The sequence below is a fragment of the Leuresthes tenuis genome, unplaced genomic scaffold (assembly GCF_036924035.1).
Source record: "Leuresthes tenuis unplaced genomic scaffold, fLeuTen1.0.hap1 SCAF_22, whole genome shotgun sequence".
Taxonomy (NCBI): Eukaryota; Metazoa; Chordata; class Actinopteri; order Atheriniformes; family Atherinopsidae; genus Leuresthes; species Leuresthes tenuis.
The window spans coordinates 1,530,084-1,548,115 of record NW_027325376.1 but is presented as its reverse complement, the minus strand read 5'-3'; the positions used below and the strand labels follow the sequence as shown (position 1 = coordinate 1,548,115).

Here is an 18,032-nt window from a genome sequence, read left to right as displayed (position 1 = left end):
AGCTGGAATAAAATACAAAATGATGTGATTCACAGTTCATTTGAAGCCTGGATTAACTTCAACTTGAGGAATATTTGACTTTTCTTTTGACCCACAGTGGAAAACACAAGAGAGTCAGTTTAATCTCACATTTTGTACAGTAAATACATTCTTTCTACTCTGTTTTCTCCACAGATGCAGCTTTAGTTGTAATTCTGCTTAATTATTCCTACATAATGACAACTTCCACTTCTCTCTGGTGTTTTCAAGGCTGAAAACATTTAAAAGGAGGAGATGGTTTAAATTTGATTAGGTTTCAAAAGAACTCTCTGCTCTAAGACGTTTGGGAAGTGTCCGTAAGACCCAGAAGGTCAAAGGTCAGCTCAGCTGAACCTCACTAACGGCTTTAAAGATGCCGTCCAACTGAGTCAGCGTAAAGTTCAAAGTTCAGCCGTGGAACCAGGATACAGCAGAGGGGGGGGGCGATGGCCACAGCAGCTGTCTGAACCTGAAAGGAGGCGGGTGTTGGTGGTGATCCTCTGCCTTTAAACACCTGACCAAAAGCAACCCACAGAGCTGAGAGCATGTTTAAAACTAAAATCCGAACGGCTCGTTTCAAAGAAAGGGAACTAAATGAACCCCAGGGTTGTGTTTGAGGGGAGTTTAGACTGATATCTGCTCCCAGGAGCAGGAAGAAGGGATTTCACTGAATATGTCACCTTTAAAGTCAGCATTTGCATTATTTTGAGCTGAATTCATTCACAGCCTGAACCTAGAAATCTGCTCCACCTTTAAACCCTGAACCTAGAAATCTGCTCCACCTTTAAACCCTGAACACAGAATCTGCTTCACCTTTAAACCCCGAACACAGAATCTGCTCCACCTTTAAACCCCGAACACAGAATCTGCTCCACCTTTAAACCCTGAACACAGAATCTGCTCCACCTTTAAACCCTGAACCTAGAAATCTGCTCCACCTTTAAACCCTGAACACACAATCTGCTCCACCTTTAAACCCTGAACACAGAATCTGCTCCACCTTTAAACCCCGAACACAGAATCTGCTCCACCTTTAAACCCCGAACACAGAATCTACTCCACCTTTAAACCCCGAACACAGAATCTGCTCCACCTTTAAACCCCGAACACAGAATCTGCTCCACCTTTAAACCCTGAACACAGAATCTGCTCCACCTTTAAACCCCGAACACAGAATCTGCTCCACCTTTAAACCCCGAACACAGAATCTGCTCCACCTTTAAACCCTGAACACAGAATCTGCTCCACCTTTAAACCCTGAACACAGAATCTGCTCCACCTTTAAACCCTGAACGCAGAATCTGCTCCACCTTTAAACCCTGAACGCAGAATCTGCTCCACCTTTAAACCCTGAACCTAGAAATCTGCTCCACCTTTAAACCCTGAACGCAGAATCTGCTCCACCTTTAAACCCTGAACGCAGAATCTGCTCCACCTTTAAACCCCGAACACAGAATCTGCTCCACCTTTAAACCCTGAACGCAGAATCTGCTCCACCTTTAAACCCTGAACCTAGAAATCTGCTCCACCTTTAAACCCTGAACACAGAATCTGCTCCACCTTTAAACCCTGAACACAGAATCTGCTCCACCTTTAAACCCTGAACCTAGAAATCTGCTCCACCTTTAAACCCTGAACCTAGAAATCTGCTCCACCTTTAAACCCTGAACACACAATCTGCTCCACCTTTAAACCCTGAACACAGAATCTGCTCCACCTTTAAACCCCGAACACAGAATCTGCTCCACCTTTAAACCCCGAACACAGAATCTACTCCACCTTTAAACCCCGAACACAGAATCTGCTCCACCTTTAAACCCCGAACACAGAATCTGCTCCACCTTTAAACCCTGAACACAGAATCTGCTCCACCTTTAAACCCCGAACACAGAATCTGCTCCACCTTTAAACCCCGAACACAGAATCTGCTCCACCTTTAAACCCTGAACACAGAATCTGCTCCACCTTTAAACCCTGAACACAGAATCTGCTCCACCTTTAAACCCTGAACGCAGAATCTGCTCCACCTTTAAACCCTGAACGCAGAATCTGCTCCACCTTTAAACCCTGAACCTAGAAATCTGCTCCACCTTTAAACCCTGAACGCAGAATCTGCTCCACCTTTAAACCCTGAACGCAGAATCTGCTCCACCTTTAAACCCCGAACACAGAATCTGCTCCACATTTAAACCCTGAACGCAGAATCTGCTCCACCTTTAAACCCTGAACCTAGAAATCTGCTCCACCTTTAAACCCTGAACACAGAATCTGCTCCACCTTTAAACCCTGAACCTAGAAATCTGCTCCACCTTTAAACCCCGAACACAGAATCTGCTCCACCTTTAAACCGTGAACACAGAATCTGCTCCACCTTTAAACCCTGAACACAGAATCTGCTCCACCTTTAAACCCTGAACACAGAATCTGCTCCACCTTTAAACCCTGAACACAGAATCTGCTCCACCTTTAAACCCTGAACACAGAATCTGCTCCACCTTTAAACCCCGAACACAGAATCTGCTCCACCTTTAAACCGTGAACACAGAATCTGCTCCACCTTTAAACCGTGAACACAGAATCTGCTCCACCTTTAAACCCTGAACACAGAATCTGCTCCACCTTTAAACCCTGAACACAGAATCTGCTCCACCTTTAAACCCCGAACACAGAATCTGCTCCACCTTTAAACCCTGAACACAGAATCTGCTCCACCTTTAAACCCCGAACACAGAATCTGCTCCACCTTTAAACCCCGAACACAGAATCTGCTCCACCTTTAAACCCCGAACACAGAATCTGCTCCACCTTTAAACCCTGAACGCAGAATCTGCTCCACCTTTAAACCCTGAACGCAGAATCTGCTCCACCTTTAAACCCTGAACACAGAATCTGCTCCACCTTTAAACCCTGAACCTAGAAATCTGCTCCACCTTTAAACCCTGAACACAGAATCTGCTCCACCTTTAAACCCTGAACACAGAATCTGCTCCACCTTTAAACCCTGAACACAGAATCTGCTCCACCTTTAAACCCTGAACACAGAATCTGCTCCACCTTTAAACCCTGAACACAGAATCTGCTCCACCTTTAAACCCTGAACACAGAATCTGCTCCACCTTTAAACCCTGAACACAGAATCTGCTCCACCTTTAAACCCTGAACACAGAATCTGCTCCACCTTTAAACCCTGAACACAGAATCTGCTCCACCTTTAAACCCCGAACACAGAATCTGCTCCACCTTTAAACCCCGAACACAGAATCTGCTCCACCTTTAAACCCTGAACACAGAATCTGCTCCACCTTTAAACCCTGAACACAGAATCTGCTCCACCTTTAAACCCTGAACCTAGAATCTGCTCCACCTTTAAACCCTGAACGCAGAATCTGCTCCACCTTTAAACCCTGAACCTAGAAATCTGCTCCACCTTTAAACCCTGAACGCAGAATCTGCTCCACCTTTAAACCCTGAACGCAGAATCTGCTCCACCTTTAAACCCTGAACGCAGAATCTGCTCCACCTTTAAACCCTGAACGCAGAATCTGCTCCACCTTTAAACCCTGAACGCAGAATCTGCTCCACCTTTAAACCCTGAACGCAGAATCTGCTCCACCTTTAAACCCTGAACACAGAATCTGCTCCACCTTTAAACCCTGAACACAGAATCTGCTCCACCTTTAAACCCCGAACACAGAATCTGCTCCACCTTTAAACCCCGAACACAGAATCTGCTCCACCTTTAAACCCCGAACACAGAATCTGCTCCACCTTTAAACCCCGAACACAGAATCTGCTCCACCTTTAAACCCTGAACGCAGAATCTGCTCCACCTTTAAACCCTGAACGCAGAATCTGCTCCACCTTTAAACCCTGAACGCAGAATCTGCTCCACCTTTAAACCCTGAACCTAGAAATCTGCTCCACTTTTAAACCCTGAACACACAATCTGCTCCACCTTTAAACCCTGAACACAGAATCTGCTCCACCTCTCCAGATGCTGTCCAGCGGCTCGTTCTTAAAGTTTCCTTCCCAGATAATTGTTTCTCGTCCCCCTCTGCAGCCTCTCTGCTGTCACGGACTGGAGTCAGGACTTGGCGCCGATCCACCGCAGACTGTGTGTTTAACAGCCATTTAATCGCACCCTGATAGGCTTAATTAGTGCAGCAGAGCCTCTGTCTCCATCTCCATCGCTCCCTCGAGACTCATTATCCCTCTCAGTTTTCTGCTTCTGAGGGCCGGCGAGGAGGAGGAGGAGAAAGTGAAGGGCGAGGAGGAGGAGGAGGGATGAGGAAGAGGACAAACGTATTCTCAGTGCTCCATCTGGTGGTGAGAACACAAACTGCATCTGTTTTTCACAGATTTAACATGGATTTAATGTTTGTTATCGCTGCTGAAGCAGCTTTAAGACTCATATATTCTCATCTGGGAACGGTTTGGATGCTTTAGCTGAAGGACTTTTACACACCGATAGATGTTTCCGGACTCCTGTCGGTGCAGAACAGAAAGCTCCAACTTTACCGTAACGCAGCTGCCTCCATTCTGACGTCCTTAAGCTTCCAGTTGGCTGCACTGAGCTTCTAAAGGTAAAACATTCAATATCAACTGATCGATAACCATTAAAACTCCAGCTGAGTGATCAAACTGGACACAAATACACTTTAAATGCTTTAAATGACTTTCAGCTCATCAGAGTTCATCTGCAGAACTTTGAAGAAGTAAATCCAGGAAGCAGCTGGAGGAGAAAACGACTGTTTTATGTCTTCATTTATCGAAGAAACACTTTTATGTTCGACTCCCTGACCAGACGTGGGACCCACTGAACCCTGCATGTGTGACCGATGTCATGTTGTCATGGCGACACAGACGCCAAGAAAGCCCAATAAAAATGTGAACTGTGGCGCCTCGGGTTCAGGATGCTTTCAGGGCAGAGAGTGGAGAAAAAATGCATTAAAAGGGTTATTAAAGGTTCAGTTTGTGTTGAAAACCAAAACGCAGAGCGACTTTCTGACCAAAACCTTTATTCAGGACACGTGAACACGTGCGCTCACTTACATGCCAACCTTTAAGCACATTTCAGTGTTTTTACCTCCGTCAGTTAGAAGAACAAGAAAACAAGCTGCAGCTGGACTCATTCTGAGCCGTGGTGGGTTCAATGATCCTGAATAAGAGGCCGTAAAACCGGGCGTCACGTCCTCCCGTTTCATCAGAAAATCAACCTTTAAGTTAACAGACGCAGTCGTTTTGGCTGTTTGTCCCTGAATTATTCTCCATCTTAAGCTCATTTCTGCATGTTTTTTAAAATCATTTCACATGTTAGTAAATAAGAAAATATAAATAATTTGAAAGCACACTTAAAATGTTCCAGAGAAACCAAAAACCCGTCGGTTTGGTCACGTTTCAGATGAACACAAATGACTTCAGAAGGTAGAAAAACAGCTTAAAAAACATTTCTTTCTTTGAGATCTGTGGCAGATTCTGGGTCAGCAGGCGGGCCGGGCCGGTTCTGGGCTGACCCGGGGTCAGCCGCCATGTGATTGTCTCTGTAAGAGTCCGGGTGGAGGCGCAGGGCGGAGCCGGGCTCACAGTGGTTGTGCAGGTGAGGGTGGAGACGCTTGGAGTGGGATTCGAGGCCCGGTTCGGACCGCGAGCTGCGTTTGGTGTTCAATATGGCGGAAGGAGAGGGTAAGGCTGTGTGGTTCAGGTGGCCGACCACCTGTCCTGAGGAGAGGAGGGCGGCGGGAGGCGTGGGACCCTCAGGATGGAGGGCGGCGGGAGGCGTGGGACCCTCAGGATGGAGGGCGGCGGCGGGAGGCGTGGGACCCTCAGGATGGAGGGCGGCGGGAGGCGTGGGACCCTCAGGATGGAGGGCGGCGGGAGGCGTGGGACCCTCAGGATGGAGGGCGGCGGGAGGCGTGGGACCCTCAGGATGGAGGGCGGCGGGCGGCGAGCTGGTCCTCGGTGACACTGAGCTCATTATGCTGGCCGGGGTGGAGTCAGCAGGAGGAGGCGTGGTGTCAGAGTTCACTCCTGAGAAAACGCCACCTGCAGAGCAGCCGGGTGGACGGAGGTCGGCCGGACTCGCAGTTCTGCCGCCTCCGGAGGTAGAGTCGGGGCCCGCGGCGGGCCAGCCGGGCGCGGCCGAGAGGAAACCCAACGAGTTCACAGGAATCAGGTCAGCGGGTGACGGTGCGTTCATGGCTCGGTCACAGCTGAAGTGTGTGAAGCGGCTCGTTTGTGACCCGGCGTGGGGGTCAGGCGGCGCCGTGTTGGCGAAGGCGGCGGCCGCCATGCTGCTGGTGGACGGCAGCTCTCCCCTCAGAGCCAAGGCGTTGGTGAAATGTCTCTTCAGGGTGGAAATGGGGGGGATGGGGCCGAGCAGAAACGGGTCGGCGCCGGCTGGGTCAGCGTCAGAGGACCGGCGAGGGTTTCCAGGGAACACGTGGGGCCGCTGAGGGCTCCCAGCGTCTTTGTGTTTTAATGGCGGTGGAGTGTTTCTGCTGTGGGAACCGACCGGACTGGCCGGCCTGAGCAGAGGAGGGACGTCCCGGACTTCCAGCGCTCGCTCCGGAGGAGGCGGCGAGGTGACGGCGCTCTGATTCTGTGGCTGGCCGAGTCTGCTCTCAGCCAGCCAGCTGTTCTGGTTGTGACGGGCCGGCTCGACCTCACATGGACCACCGGAACTGCTTTTTCGGGCCTCGGCTGGGAACGCCGCCTCAAAGTTGGGGGGAAGCTCCCGCCTGGGTGCAGCGATCTGACTCAGGTCACTGAGGATGGTGGCGAGCAGGTTTCTGTCCGAGGGCACCTCAGGAAGTTCTTTCTGAACCCGACTGACGGTCACACAAGCCCCGCCGTTTTCTCCCAAAGCCGGCGCCTTGGCATTAGCCGCTGCGATTGGTCCATGTAGGTTTGAGGTCACTGCTTTGTCATCATCGCTTCTGATCAGCGAGCTGCTGTCCTCCATGTTTTCTACGTCCACGTCGCTGTTGTCGCTGCTGATTTTAATCCGACCCGCTGCCTTGGACGGGCCCGCCGGCTCCGTCTCCGACCCCTCGGATCCCTGGTCCAGGATGTCAACAGGAAGCTCCCCGAGTTCTGCATCCAAGGCCCCGCCCACGCCAGCCGAGTGCACCAATGGGAGAGGAGGAAGGTCTGAGAAGTCGACCGTCTGCTGGCTGCTGAGCGGGCTGCTGCTGCCGCTGTTTCTGTTGATGTGGACGCCGTCATGGCTGCTGTCGCTGTCCAGGGTGATGATCACCGGAGAGCTAAGAGACACAGAGAACCAATAACCATCAGGGGAACATCAGGGGGAACATCAGGGGAACACAGGGGGAACATCAGGGGAAAATAAGGGGAACATAGGGGGAACATAGGGGGAACATGGGGGGAAAATAAGGGGAACATAGGGGGAACATCGGGGGAAAATAAGGGGAACATGGGGGGAACCTAAGGGGAACATAGGGGGAACATCGGGGGAAAATAAGGGGAACATGGGGGAACATTAGGGGAAAATAAGGGGAACATCAGGGGAACATCGGGGGAAAATAAGGGGAACATTAGGGGAAAATAAGGGAAACATAGGGGGAACATCAGGGGAACACAGGGGGAACATCAGGGGAACATCAGGGGAACAAAGGGGGAAAATAGGGGGAACATTAGGGGAAAATAAGGGAAACATAGGGGGAACATCAGGGGAACACAGGGGGAACATGGGGGGAACCTAAGGGGAACAAAGGGGGAAAATAGGGGGAACATTAGGGGAAAATAAGGGGAACATCAGGGGAACATCGGGGGAAAATAAGGGGAACATTAGGGGAAAATAAGGGAAACATAGGGGGAACCTAAGGGAAACATAGGGGGAACCTAAGGGGAACACAGGGGGAACATCAGGGGAACACAGGGGGAACATCAGGGGAACACAGGGGGAACATCAGGGGAACACAGGGGGAACATCAGGGGAACACAGGGGGAACATAGGGGAACACAGGGGGAACATGGGGGGAACCTAAGGGGAACAAAGGGGGAAAATAAGGGGAACAAAGGGGGAAAATAAGGGGAACAAAGGGGGAAAATAAGGGGAACATAGGGGGAACATTAGGGGAACATAAGGGGAACATAGGGGGAAAATAAGGGGAACATAGGGGGAACATTAGGGGAAAATAAGGGGAACATCAGGGGAACATAGGGGGAAAATAAGGGGAACATAGGGGGAACATTAGGGGAAAATAAGGGGAACATCAGGGGGACATAGGGGGAAAATAAGGGGAACATTAGGGGAACATCAGGGCAAAAGGAGGGGAACATAGGGGGAAAATAAGGGGAACATCAGGGGAACATCAGGGGGAAAATAAGGGGAACATAAGGGGGAACATAAGGGGAACATTAGGGGAAAATTAGGGGAACATTAGGGGAACATAAGAGGAACATAAGAGGAACATTAGGGGAACATAAGAGGAACATTAGGGGAACATAAGGGGAACATCAGGGGGAACATCAGGGGGAACATCAGGGGGACATAGGGGGAACATAAGAGGAACATTAGGGGAACATAAGGGGAACATCAGGGGGAACATCAGGGGGAAATCGGGGGAACATTAGGGGAACATTAGGAGGAAAATAAGGGGAAAATTGGGGGAACATTAGGGTCATCAGGCAATAAATTATCTGGAGTTCTGAGGCCCTTTTTCACCCTTTTAATCACTTTGTGTGGGTGAACTTCAACATTAAAATGTGAAATTTTACCCAATCAACATTCAAAAGAAGGAAAAGAAGCTCCTTTGTTTGGGAGGTCGCCCCCTGCTGGTGGGCTGGTATCTACCAGCTGCTCGCTTCCTGCAGGATAAAGCTGGTAGAATCACCGTACCTGCTGTGCTGCGTCCTGCGGTGGCGTCTGCGGCGGCGTTTGTGTGTCGGAGGCTGCGTGGCGTTGGGGGGGATGGTGCCCTCGTAGATGATCTCCACGCTGGGACTCCGGTCCTCTCTGGACCTCCTGCTGCTGCAGAACCACGGACAGAAAACCAGTTGGTTGGTAACAGAATTAAAGGGTTTGGTTTGATGATTCATGACAGCAAGCGTCCTGATGATAAGACACAGGACGCAGCGTCACATGACCCCTCCGTGATGTCATCACAGGTGTGTTACTGGAAGGCCGGCTGGACCGGTTCAGAGCTCCAACGGGTTCTGACTGCAGGGGAGTTCGGGTGGAATTACCCACATCAGAAGCAACAAAACGGCAGAGTCAGAACTTTTCTTTGAAAACATCTGGACACAGCAGCCAGAAACAGCTGCCAGAAACAGCTGCTAGAAACAGCTGTTGGAAACACAGCTGCTAGAAACAGCTGCCAGACACAGCTGTCAGAAACAGCTGTTGGAAACGGGCGGGACAGAAATTATCTGAAAGCTTCAGAGCAGAAAATAAACGTCTGAACGTTTGAATTTGCCCCGAACAGAACCTGTCTGTTTTTATGTCTGTTTTTCTGACTGTTTTTATGACAGTTTTTATGTCTGTTTTTATGTCTGTTTTTCTGACTGTTTTTATGACAGTTTTTCTGACATTGTTTGAGTTTTTTTTGTGTTTTTCTCAGTTTTTCTGACTGTTTTTGTCTGTTTTTCTGTCTGTTTTCTTGACTGTTTTTCTGTCTGTTTTTCTGTCTGTTTTTCTGAGTTTTTTCTGACTGTTTTTACTGTTTTTCTGACGGTTTTTGTCTGTTTTCTTGACTGTTTTTCTGAGTTTTTTCTGACAGTTTTTGTCTGTTTTTCTTGACTGTTTTTGTCTGTTTTTCTGAGTTTTTTCTGACAGTTTTTGTCTGTTTTTTGGTCTGTTTTTCTCAGTTTTTCTGACAGTTTTTCTGTCTGTTTTTCTGAGTTTTTTCTGACAGTTTTTGTCTGTTTTTCTCAGTTTTTCTGACTGTTTTTGTCTGTTTTTCTGACAGTTTTTGTCTGTTTTTCTGAGTTTTTTCTGACAGTTTTTGTCTGTTTTTCTCAGTTTTTTTGTCTGTTTTTCTCAGTTTTTCTGACAGTTTTTCTCAGTTTTTCTGACTGTTTTTGTCTGTTTTTCTGACAGTTTTTGTCTGTTTTTCTGTCTGTTTTCTTGACTGTTTTTGTCTGTTTTTCTCAGTTTTTTTGTCTGTTTTTCTCAGTTTTTCTGACTGTTTTTCTGCTTTTTTTGCCGGTTTTTCTGGCGGTTTAGCGTCTCGTGTCGACTTGAATCCTTCTTAACTGCTTTCGGGAGTCTCGAACTTCCTGGATTGTTTCCTGAAACAGGTCATGTGACACAGGTGACCAAAGAGGAGGAGCCTGCTCTCACCTTTCTCCTGCGAAGCTGCTGTGCGCCTCCTTCCTCTGTCTCCCCCTCCTCCTCCCTGCATCTCTCCGCCTCCTCTCCTTGGCGCTCGGCCTCCACGCCGGGTCCTTGGCGTCGCTGTCCAGGTGGCGGCTCTTGTACTTCCTCTTTCCGCCCGGCTTCTCCCCGTGGTGAGTGCGCTCACTTGGGGAGAGCGTGGGCGTCGGCGGGGTCCGTGGCGGTGGCGATGGCGGCTGCGGGGAGGAGCAGAGGGGGGAGGAGGATGAGGAGCGGGAAGGTGAAGAGACTGAGGACGTGAGGGGGGAGACCTGGGCGCAGCGGAGCTCCCAGCCGGGGTCGAGCGGGCTGGGCGGCAGCGAGGAGCCGGAGTCGGCGCTGAAGGGGAGCGGCGTGGGGGAGCGGCGGCGCATCATGGCGGGATAAATGGAGCGGTTGGGGTTGCAGAGCGTGCCGCTCTTCCTCAGCTGGTCGCCGCTCCGGTCCCGCCCTCTCCTCCTCCTCTTCCTCCTCCTCTCTCTCGCCGCTTCGCTGCTGAGCTGCTTTCCGTCCCGCCGCTGCTCGGGCGTCGCCGCGCCCAGCGAGCACACGGAGTTCCTGCTCCGCCCTGAGCTTCCCGACCACGAGCGTGCACGTGAAGACCACTCCATCGCCTCGCTGTTATTGTGCTCTGCGTCCTGCTCTAAGCTGTAGACACCTGACGTGGAGGGAGGGATTGTGGGTAAGTAGGGGGGAGGGGCAGCGGTGGGAAGGGGAGGAGCCTTCTCAGGTGGCTCCTCCTCCTTCTTCTTCTTCTCCTCCTCTTCCTCGGTGTCAGAGGACAGCTGCACCAGCTCAGGAGTCCGCTCTGCGATCGGCTTCTTGTACCCAACGATCAGACACTCCTCCTCCGCGTCCTTGCCACGCTTCTCTCCTCCCTCCTCAGTGGCGGGCTCCTGAGGGGCGGGGCTGAACGCCTGCGGCGCCAATGAACACGAGGGCTCGGCAGTGGAGTAGGAGGGGCCTGGAGTCTCATCATCCCAACCCGATTGGCTGAGGCAGCTTTCCGTCTGGATGATGTCGTCGCCGGTGCCGCCCGCCCTCCCTGACAGCCTCTCCTCTGATCTTCCTCGCCGCTCCTCCTCCTCGCCCTCGGATATGGCGATGACGGAGCTGCCGTCGGAGGAGCTGCTCAGCCCGTCCAGATCCAGGACCGCCGCCAGCGGCTCGTACACCGCCTGCAGGTCGTAGCTGTCCAGGCTGAGCGGCGAGCGGGCGAAGCTGACGAGCTCGTGCAGGAAGTGCTCGGTGCGGGCCAATAGGAAGGGTCGCAGCTCTTCTTCTATGGTGGGTGTTTCCTCTAGGCCGTGGCGGGCAAGTCGCGCCATAATGATGCGCTGAACTATGTCCACAAGCGAGCCGTGAGCGCCATACAGCACTGTGAGCTCCCGCCGCAGCCAGGGGCGGAGTCTGTTTAGGTGGGCGGGGTTCCGCCTGAAACTGTCGGCTGTGATGTCACGCTGCTGCCCCTGGTTACCGTTTACGCCGGCAACGCCACGGACTCGTATGCCACAGCGGTAGAGGGCGCGGCGGAACGCCACCGTCTCCCTTTCCCTCAGCCGCCGCACGGTCCCGCCTTCTCGCTGCAGCCGCTGTCTCGTCGCCAGACGTGTCATGAGCCGGCGTGACGCCCGGTCGTTGGGGGGCAGCGGGGCCACCGCCCCCCCAAGGCCCGTTAGCCCCTCGAATATCACGCCGCGCTCCACGGAGTCCACCCCTCTTTGCAGCCTCTGCTCCTCCAGCACCTCCCCCTCCTCGCTGTCCTCAGCAACGATGTTAGAAACGGCGGGATGGTGAGGAAGAGGCGGGAGAGGAAGAGGAGGCGAGTCGAGGTACCACTCCCACACCCCCGCCCTCTCCTCCGCCCCCCTGCCCCTCCCCCCCCGCTCCCTCCTCCGCCTCCTCGTGGCGGTCTCGCCGCCGTCTGCCACCCGGTGCCTCCTCAGCATCAGCCTCATGTGGTGGTCGCTCCTCGCTGCCGAGGCCATGGCGGCCACCATGGCCACGGTGGCGGCCACGCTGCTGTTGGCGGGCGGCGGCCGCAGCGTGTACTCCTTGAAGTCGTCCTCGGCGCGGACGGAGTGCAGGATGGAGGCGAAGGGCTGCTTGCAGAGCGGACACTCGGCCTTGTTGTGCGACCACTCCTGGATGCAGGGGAAGCAGAAGCGGTGCAGGCAGCGGTCCAGGTACGCCAGGTTGTTGAAGCGGTCCAGGCAGATCGGGCACTTGGAGTCGGGCGACGCCTCCTCTGCCGCGATCAGCGCCCGGGCGGAGGCAGAGGAGGTGGGGGGAGGCGAGGAGGCGGCGGCCGTGGCTGCATTCTTGGTGTTTTTTTTCCTCCTGCTGCTGCTCCTGGTGCTCTCCCGACTTCTCTCTGCGTCTCCACCTCCTGAAGCACCTGCTGCTGCCGTGTTGTCACGGCGACGCACACGCAGCTTCATCCGTGTGGGCGCCATCACCTGGGCAGGCAAAGTAAATTAATTAAAAAAAAAATGAGTGTTTAGGGTTTTAAATCCACATTAATGTGTCTATAAACTCAACTAATCACGACTTGTTTATATTCTGTGTAACACTGTTGGTGTTATGATCATAAATGTGGCCACGTGACCACATTTAAAGGGCAAGAGACAGCTTTAACTGCATAACTTCACACTTTAAGCCTCCTCCAGTTACCCAACATGAGCTGTACCTGACGGGAAAGAACTAGTTTTAGTTCCCTGATGCTCCTTTTAAGCCACATCTGCTGCAGCACTGCATCAAATCTCCTTTGTTTAACCTTCGTTTCTCAGATTTTTGGCTTCCTAGTGAAATTCCAGTCTAGTAGTGGCTGAACTCTAGTGTCACACTCAAACTCAAGCTATTGCTGACAATACTCGCTCCTGCCAAACTAGCATGATAACCCCTCAGCTAGCATGTAGCTGGCCGCTAAGAACAACTGTTGTCGGTCTTTAAAAAACATTTTTTCAACAGTCCAAATGAACAACAAACGCTCTTAAACATTCGATTTATTGTGGCAGATAACATGGCTCACTGGCCGAGACAAAACACTTTAAAGCTTCTGCTTCTTTCATAGGTTCATAGCATGCTAACACCGTTAGCTTCTCGGACCTGAGCGGAGGAATCCCCGGGTCGCTCCGGGACCTCCTCATCCGGGTTTTTCCTTCTTCTCCGAGAAGAATTCCGCGCCGTGAGCGGCATTCACCGTTGATGGAGATATCGCTCTTCCACGCAACGCCGCCCTGACTTGTTTAGAGCCCGGCTGCCATTAGAAACGGAGACATTAATGTCGTGTGCCTTCCGAACCGAGGCTGTTCTCAGCTGGAGTATAACACAGGCCGCAGTGCATGACGGGAAAATGAGCTTCTTTTTTTTTCCTATTTTACTCAAAGATCCTCAAAAATAAGATGAGTCACTCGCGATCACGATACTGCAGAGGACTGTATGTATGTGAGTCATTTTTAGACATTTTCCTGCCAAATCATGATTCTAATCTGTTTCACACGTCTTATCATTAATCTATCTAACTGGTAAAATAATTATCTATAAATGCAAAATGTAATTGTGCACAGTTTTATTATCATATTTGAATCAAATTAATGAAATGTTCCCCATTTCATTATTTGGTTTTTATTTACTTTGGCTATCATGATATCATGGTTAAAGACAATACTTTTACTCCAAAATCACAATTATAAACTAAAATAAAGACAACGCTATTTAGAAAATAAATGTTATTATTAGGCACAATGACTCAGGTCATTATTTATTTCATTTTGTGATAGAAAATAATATTGTGTTTTATTTGCCTGATTCTCTTTTGTCACTTACACCAATATTGGTAAGTAATACATATGTTGTCAATGCCAAGATTAGTTGCACGAGTCATTAGTTTTTGTAAAGGCCATAAAAGAATTGAATTTGAAAATAATATGAAGTGAGACCTCCTCTTTTACTCTATACACTTTACACGAGCTTGTTACCATCGTAACAGCCGCGCTCTCTCGCCCGCCCCCTAACGGTCCGGCGGGAAAACAACCAGTCGCTGTACGCAGCCCAGTCAGGCCGAAACTTCTGTAAACGGTTAATAGCTGTAATGTAATACGCAGCAGAGGAAATATCTGACAGAAGAGGTTTTTTACGAATAAAACAAAAATTCGGAAATGTATTCTGCAGTTGGAACACCACGGCACAAGATGGCGATATTGCACCTTAAACTCCAAACCTCGAAGAGGAAACAGGAAGTAACACAGACTGCGATGTAAACAAACCGCACAGAAGCGGGATTTTTAGCTCCAGCGGGTAAGTTCAGGGTTTCATAAGAACATGGAGGCAGTGAGCAGACGGACTCTGGACAGGATTTACTCTGCGGTAAAGTCACTACACCTGCTTTTATTTAAACTCTGTTCTCAGTAAAGATATGTGTTAGCTCGAGGCTAACGGTTAGCATCCAGAGCAGTTGGTCCGTTGGAGGAGATTAAGGCTGAACTGAAGCCTCTGTGGACGTGTAACCGTAAAGTTAAATAACTTTGTATGTTTAGCTCATGTGACATGCTGATGCTGGGATAGTTCAGGTGTTATAACTGCAGAGAAAGACTTTGAAGTTACAGAGAACAATCAACAGTGTTCAAATATAGGTTTGAGACTCCAAAAACTGAGATTTTACAGCTTTTTTCACAGCTTTGATTAACCTCTGTCCATGTTGTCTGCTGAGAGTTCACCTGAGTTACCTGCTGATGCTGTGTGTGACATCACCAGTTGAGTTGTTGCTAAGCTACAGAAACACCAGCCCGACCCACTGATGGAGACCTCTGAAGATTTCTTCCTCTCTGCTGCATTTCAACTCTCTACATGTTATTTATATTTATATTCTCTTTAGTTATCTATGATTATATCTTTACAATAGTTCATATAATTTGCCTTCAGGGATGATTGAATTGAATTAAACTTAAAATCAGTCACGTAACAACCAGGAAGTCCATGAATCAACGTAAACGGAGGGTTAAAACTTCACAGATCAGATCAGGTCTCTGTTCAGATCACTTTAATTGATCAGACGGTGACATAAATGTCCCAGCGTTTGGGCTCAGTGTATTTCCTGACAGGCAGCCCTCTCTGCTCTGCAGGTGTTGCTGGCGGTGGTGGTTCTGTCCTGGTCCTACGTGATCTACGCCAGCAGGATCGCAGCCCATTGGCTGCTGGAGAGGAGGACCGCCCTCCTGCAGCAGGACTGACAGCAGGTGGGTGATCTGCTGAGGAGGCTGTTGTAAATGGTTTTGTGATGTTCTAAATCTTAATCTTGGTGATGCAGAGTGAGTCCAGCAGGGGGCGCCGTAGCACTAGTTTTTCCTCTGAAAATGTTGAGCTTCTGGGCCATAAATAAACACATTTAAGGGAGTTTTTTAAGATCTCAAACAACAATAGAATCACCCCTGATGATCCAGAACTGACCCAGAATTAGATTTAGTTTATTATGTCGTGGATAATTAATTAACTGCATCAAAAACAGATAAAAGGGCAGCTTCAGCCAACATGGCTAATATCCTGCTGCAGGCACCCTAAAAAGCAACAACAGCAGCAGTAACAATATATTATAACCCAATGATCAAAAAACAAAACAAATAAAGGGATTATAGGACAGCTAAAAGAAGATAAATCTGTAAGAATGAGACAGAACAGTGAAGCATGATGACAGTCGTGTGAATAAAAACATAGAAAAGCAGCACAAACAGCACGCTTTAACAGGCAGAAACCGGGATCATGTGCACGTGTTTTAGTGCGGCTGTGGAAATGTGGTACGTATGAATTTCTTTGATATGGGAGGGAAGTTTGTTCTAATTTCGTGTTGCTTTAACAGAAGATGCTAACTGGGCTGAAATCCTCCTGAAAGGGACTGAGCAGTCACCAGGGGAGGTTCTTCTGGTGTTCTGACCAGTTTATTGGGTTTCTTTATGAGTTCAGAGGAGGAGCAGCTGTGCAGGACTGTAAGGACCAGACAGATGCTCCCGTATTTTATGAACTCCTCCCAGAAGATTGTGTCTGTGGAGCTGGTTCAACGGGGCGAGCTGGTGGAGAACTTTAAGGGTTCGTTTCCTTCAGTGTCGAGCCTTAAAGGTCTTTGTGTTTCTCATATCTGTAAAATATGCTAAATCTAATTCGTGTTCTGAATGTTAGAGTAAAAAATAATCAGAATCAGAACCGAGCTGCAGAAACAGACAGAAAATCAAACCAGTTCTTTGATGACTTCCTGCTTCTCAGACAGACGGGCCTGAGCGACCCGCTCAGACTGTGGCGGCACCGGAGGACCGGCTTCTTCAACACGTGACCCACAGTGACCCTAACCCTCCTGGACCGTCAGGTGGCAGCTGCCCTCACCTGTGAAGGAGCTGCAGCATTCAGGTGGAACTCACACAACATCAGCCACTTTATCACCAGCCGGTCCACCGGGTAGAGGTCCGATCAGGTCTGGTTCTGTGTTGGATCGGGCAGCGGTGAGCTCTGTAAAGAGGACAGAAACTTCTGTTTCCATCCACACTGAGACCATTTATGAACAATGGTGCTGCTCTGATGGAGGTTCTGATCCGTTTCATTCATCTGAAGCTCAGCCTGTTTGTATTTTCTCTCTGAAACTTGTAGAATTCATCGATAAATCGTGTTGAGACATTTTTTCTGTGTGAAATTCATTTGTAGTTGATTTCTGTAGCTTTAGCTTCAGTTTCAGCTTCTTCTGGACATTAAATACGACGTTGTGTGTGTCTGCCGGGGCAGGTTCTGTGGGTTCTACTCGTCTTATGGACACAGCCTCTGTGAAGGCGCCTGCTCAGCCGTTACATGTTAATTATCTTCTGTTATCGCTGCCTTTGGGTTCCTTCCCTGAATCCTGAATCCTGACACATCGAACCCTCTTTTCCAAGCAGGAATTTAAACATTAAATCTGCTTCAAACCAGAGAAAAACACAGTAAAGAACCAGGTTTTTCTGCAGGTTGATTTAAACAGAAACATGCTTCAGCTCATTATGCGGCTCCTCTGATGTATTCGGTAACTAAAAGCTCTGACACGCACGCACGTACGTGCGCACACACACACACACAGTTTTACAGGCGGCTCGTTGGATCCAAGTCCTCAGATGTGTAAATGCTCTCAACAGAACGAGTGATTCAGGAGACAAAGAGGGTCAGAAAGAGAGAGAGTGAATACTCATTCAATTAAAACCCTTCACACACACACACACGTGCACACACACGTGCACACACAGGTTCTGTAATTAAAATCCAGCCTTCTGCTGCTCTTCGGTCACATGACCTCCTGAATCTATCTTGAAGATAAATTAACTTTATTGTGTTTTAAATGTATTTATCTTTATTGTTTTAACAAAACAGTTAAAACCTAAAAATGAGTCTTTTTGCCTTTTAAATAAACGTGTTTTCAGTCATATTTGCTGACTTCTGGTGATTTATTGGGCTGGACACAAAGTTCATGTGAAAGTTTTGGCTCAAAGGGAATTTGAATCTGACTTCATTCCAGATGTTTTAACACTGACATAAAACCGGTGAAATCAGGATTTTATTCCAGCAGAGCGACAGTCGCAGCCTGAATTTCAGACAAAAGAAACTCTCTCCTGTTTCTGCTGGAGGAGGCGATTCACCTGCCTTATCCAGCTGTGTTAGTGCGGTTTTCAGC

The 18,032-nt window shown here is 49.5% G+C and overlaps 1 protein-coding gene and 1 long non-coding RNA gene across 4 annotated transcripts in view; one reads left to right on the top strand and one right to left on the bottom strand.

The window, feature by feature from the left end:
• LOC140281942 (PRELI domain-containing protein 1, mitochondrial-like) overlaps positions 1–13,693 on the bottom strand; it is a 37,749-nt gene extending 24,056 nt beyond the window's left edge. The window contains exons 1-4 of one of the 3 annotated variants that reach the window (XM_072376459.1): positions 13,463–13,693; positions 10,322–12,813; positions 8,879–9,010; positions 5,004–7,280 (exon numbers count right to left, since the gene is read on the bottom strand). In XM_072376459.1, the coding sequence (XP_072232560.1) occupies positions 5,456–7,280; positions 8,879–9,010; positions 10,322–12,813; positions 13,463–13,552 (4,539 nt within the window). In that variant the 5' untranslated portion in view covers positions 13,553–13,693 and the 3' untranslated portion in view covers positions 5,004–5,455. Of the gene's footprint in view, positions 1–5,003; positions 7,281–8,878; positions 9,011–10,321; positions 12,814–13,462 lie in introns of those variants that run through there. The other 2 variants (XM_072376460.1, XM_072376462.1) reach the window with 2 other exon arrangements.
• Positions 13,694–14,389: 696 nt separating this feature from the next.
• LOC140281962 (uncharacterized) lies at positions 14,390–17,759 on the top strand. Its single transcript, XR_011909806.1, has 3 exons — positions 14,390–14,722; positions 15,478–15,591; positions 16,610–17,759. It is a non-coding gene; the product is annotated as an uncharacterized lncRNA (long non-coding RNA).
• The last annotated feature ends 273 nt before the right edge of the window (positions 17,760–18,032 follow it).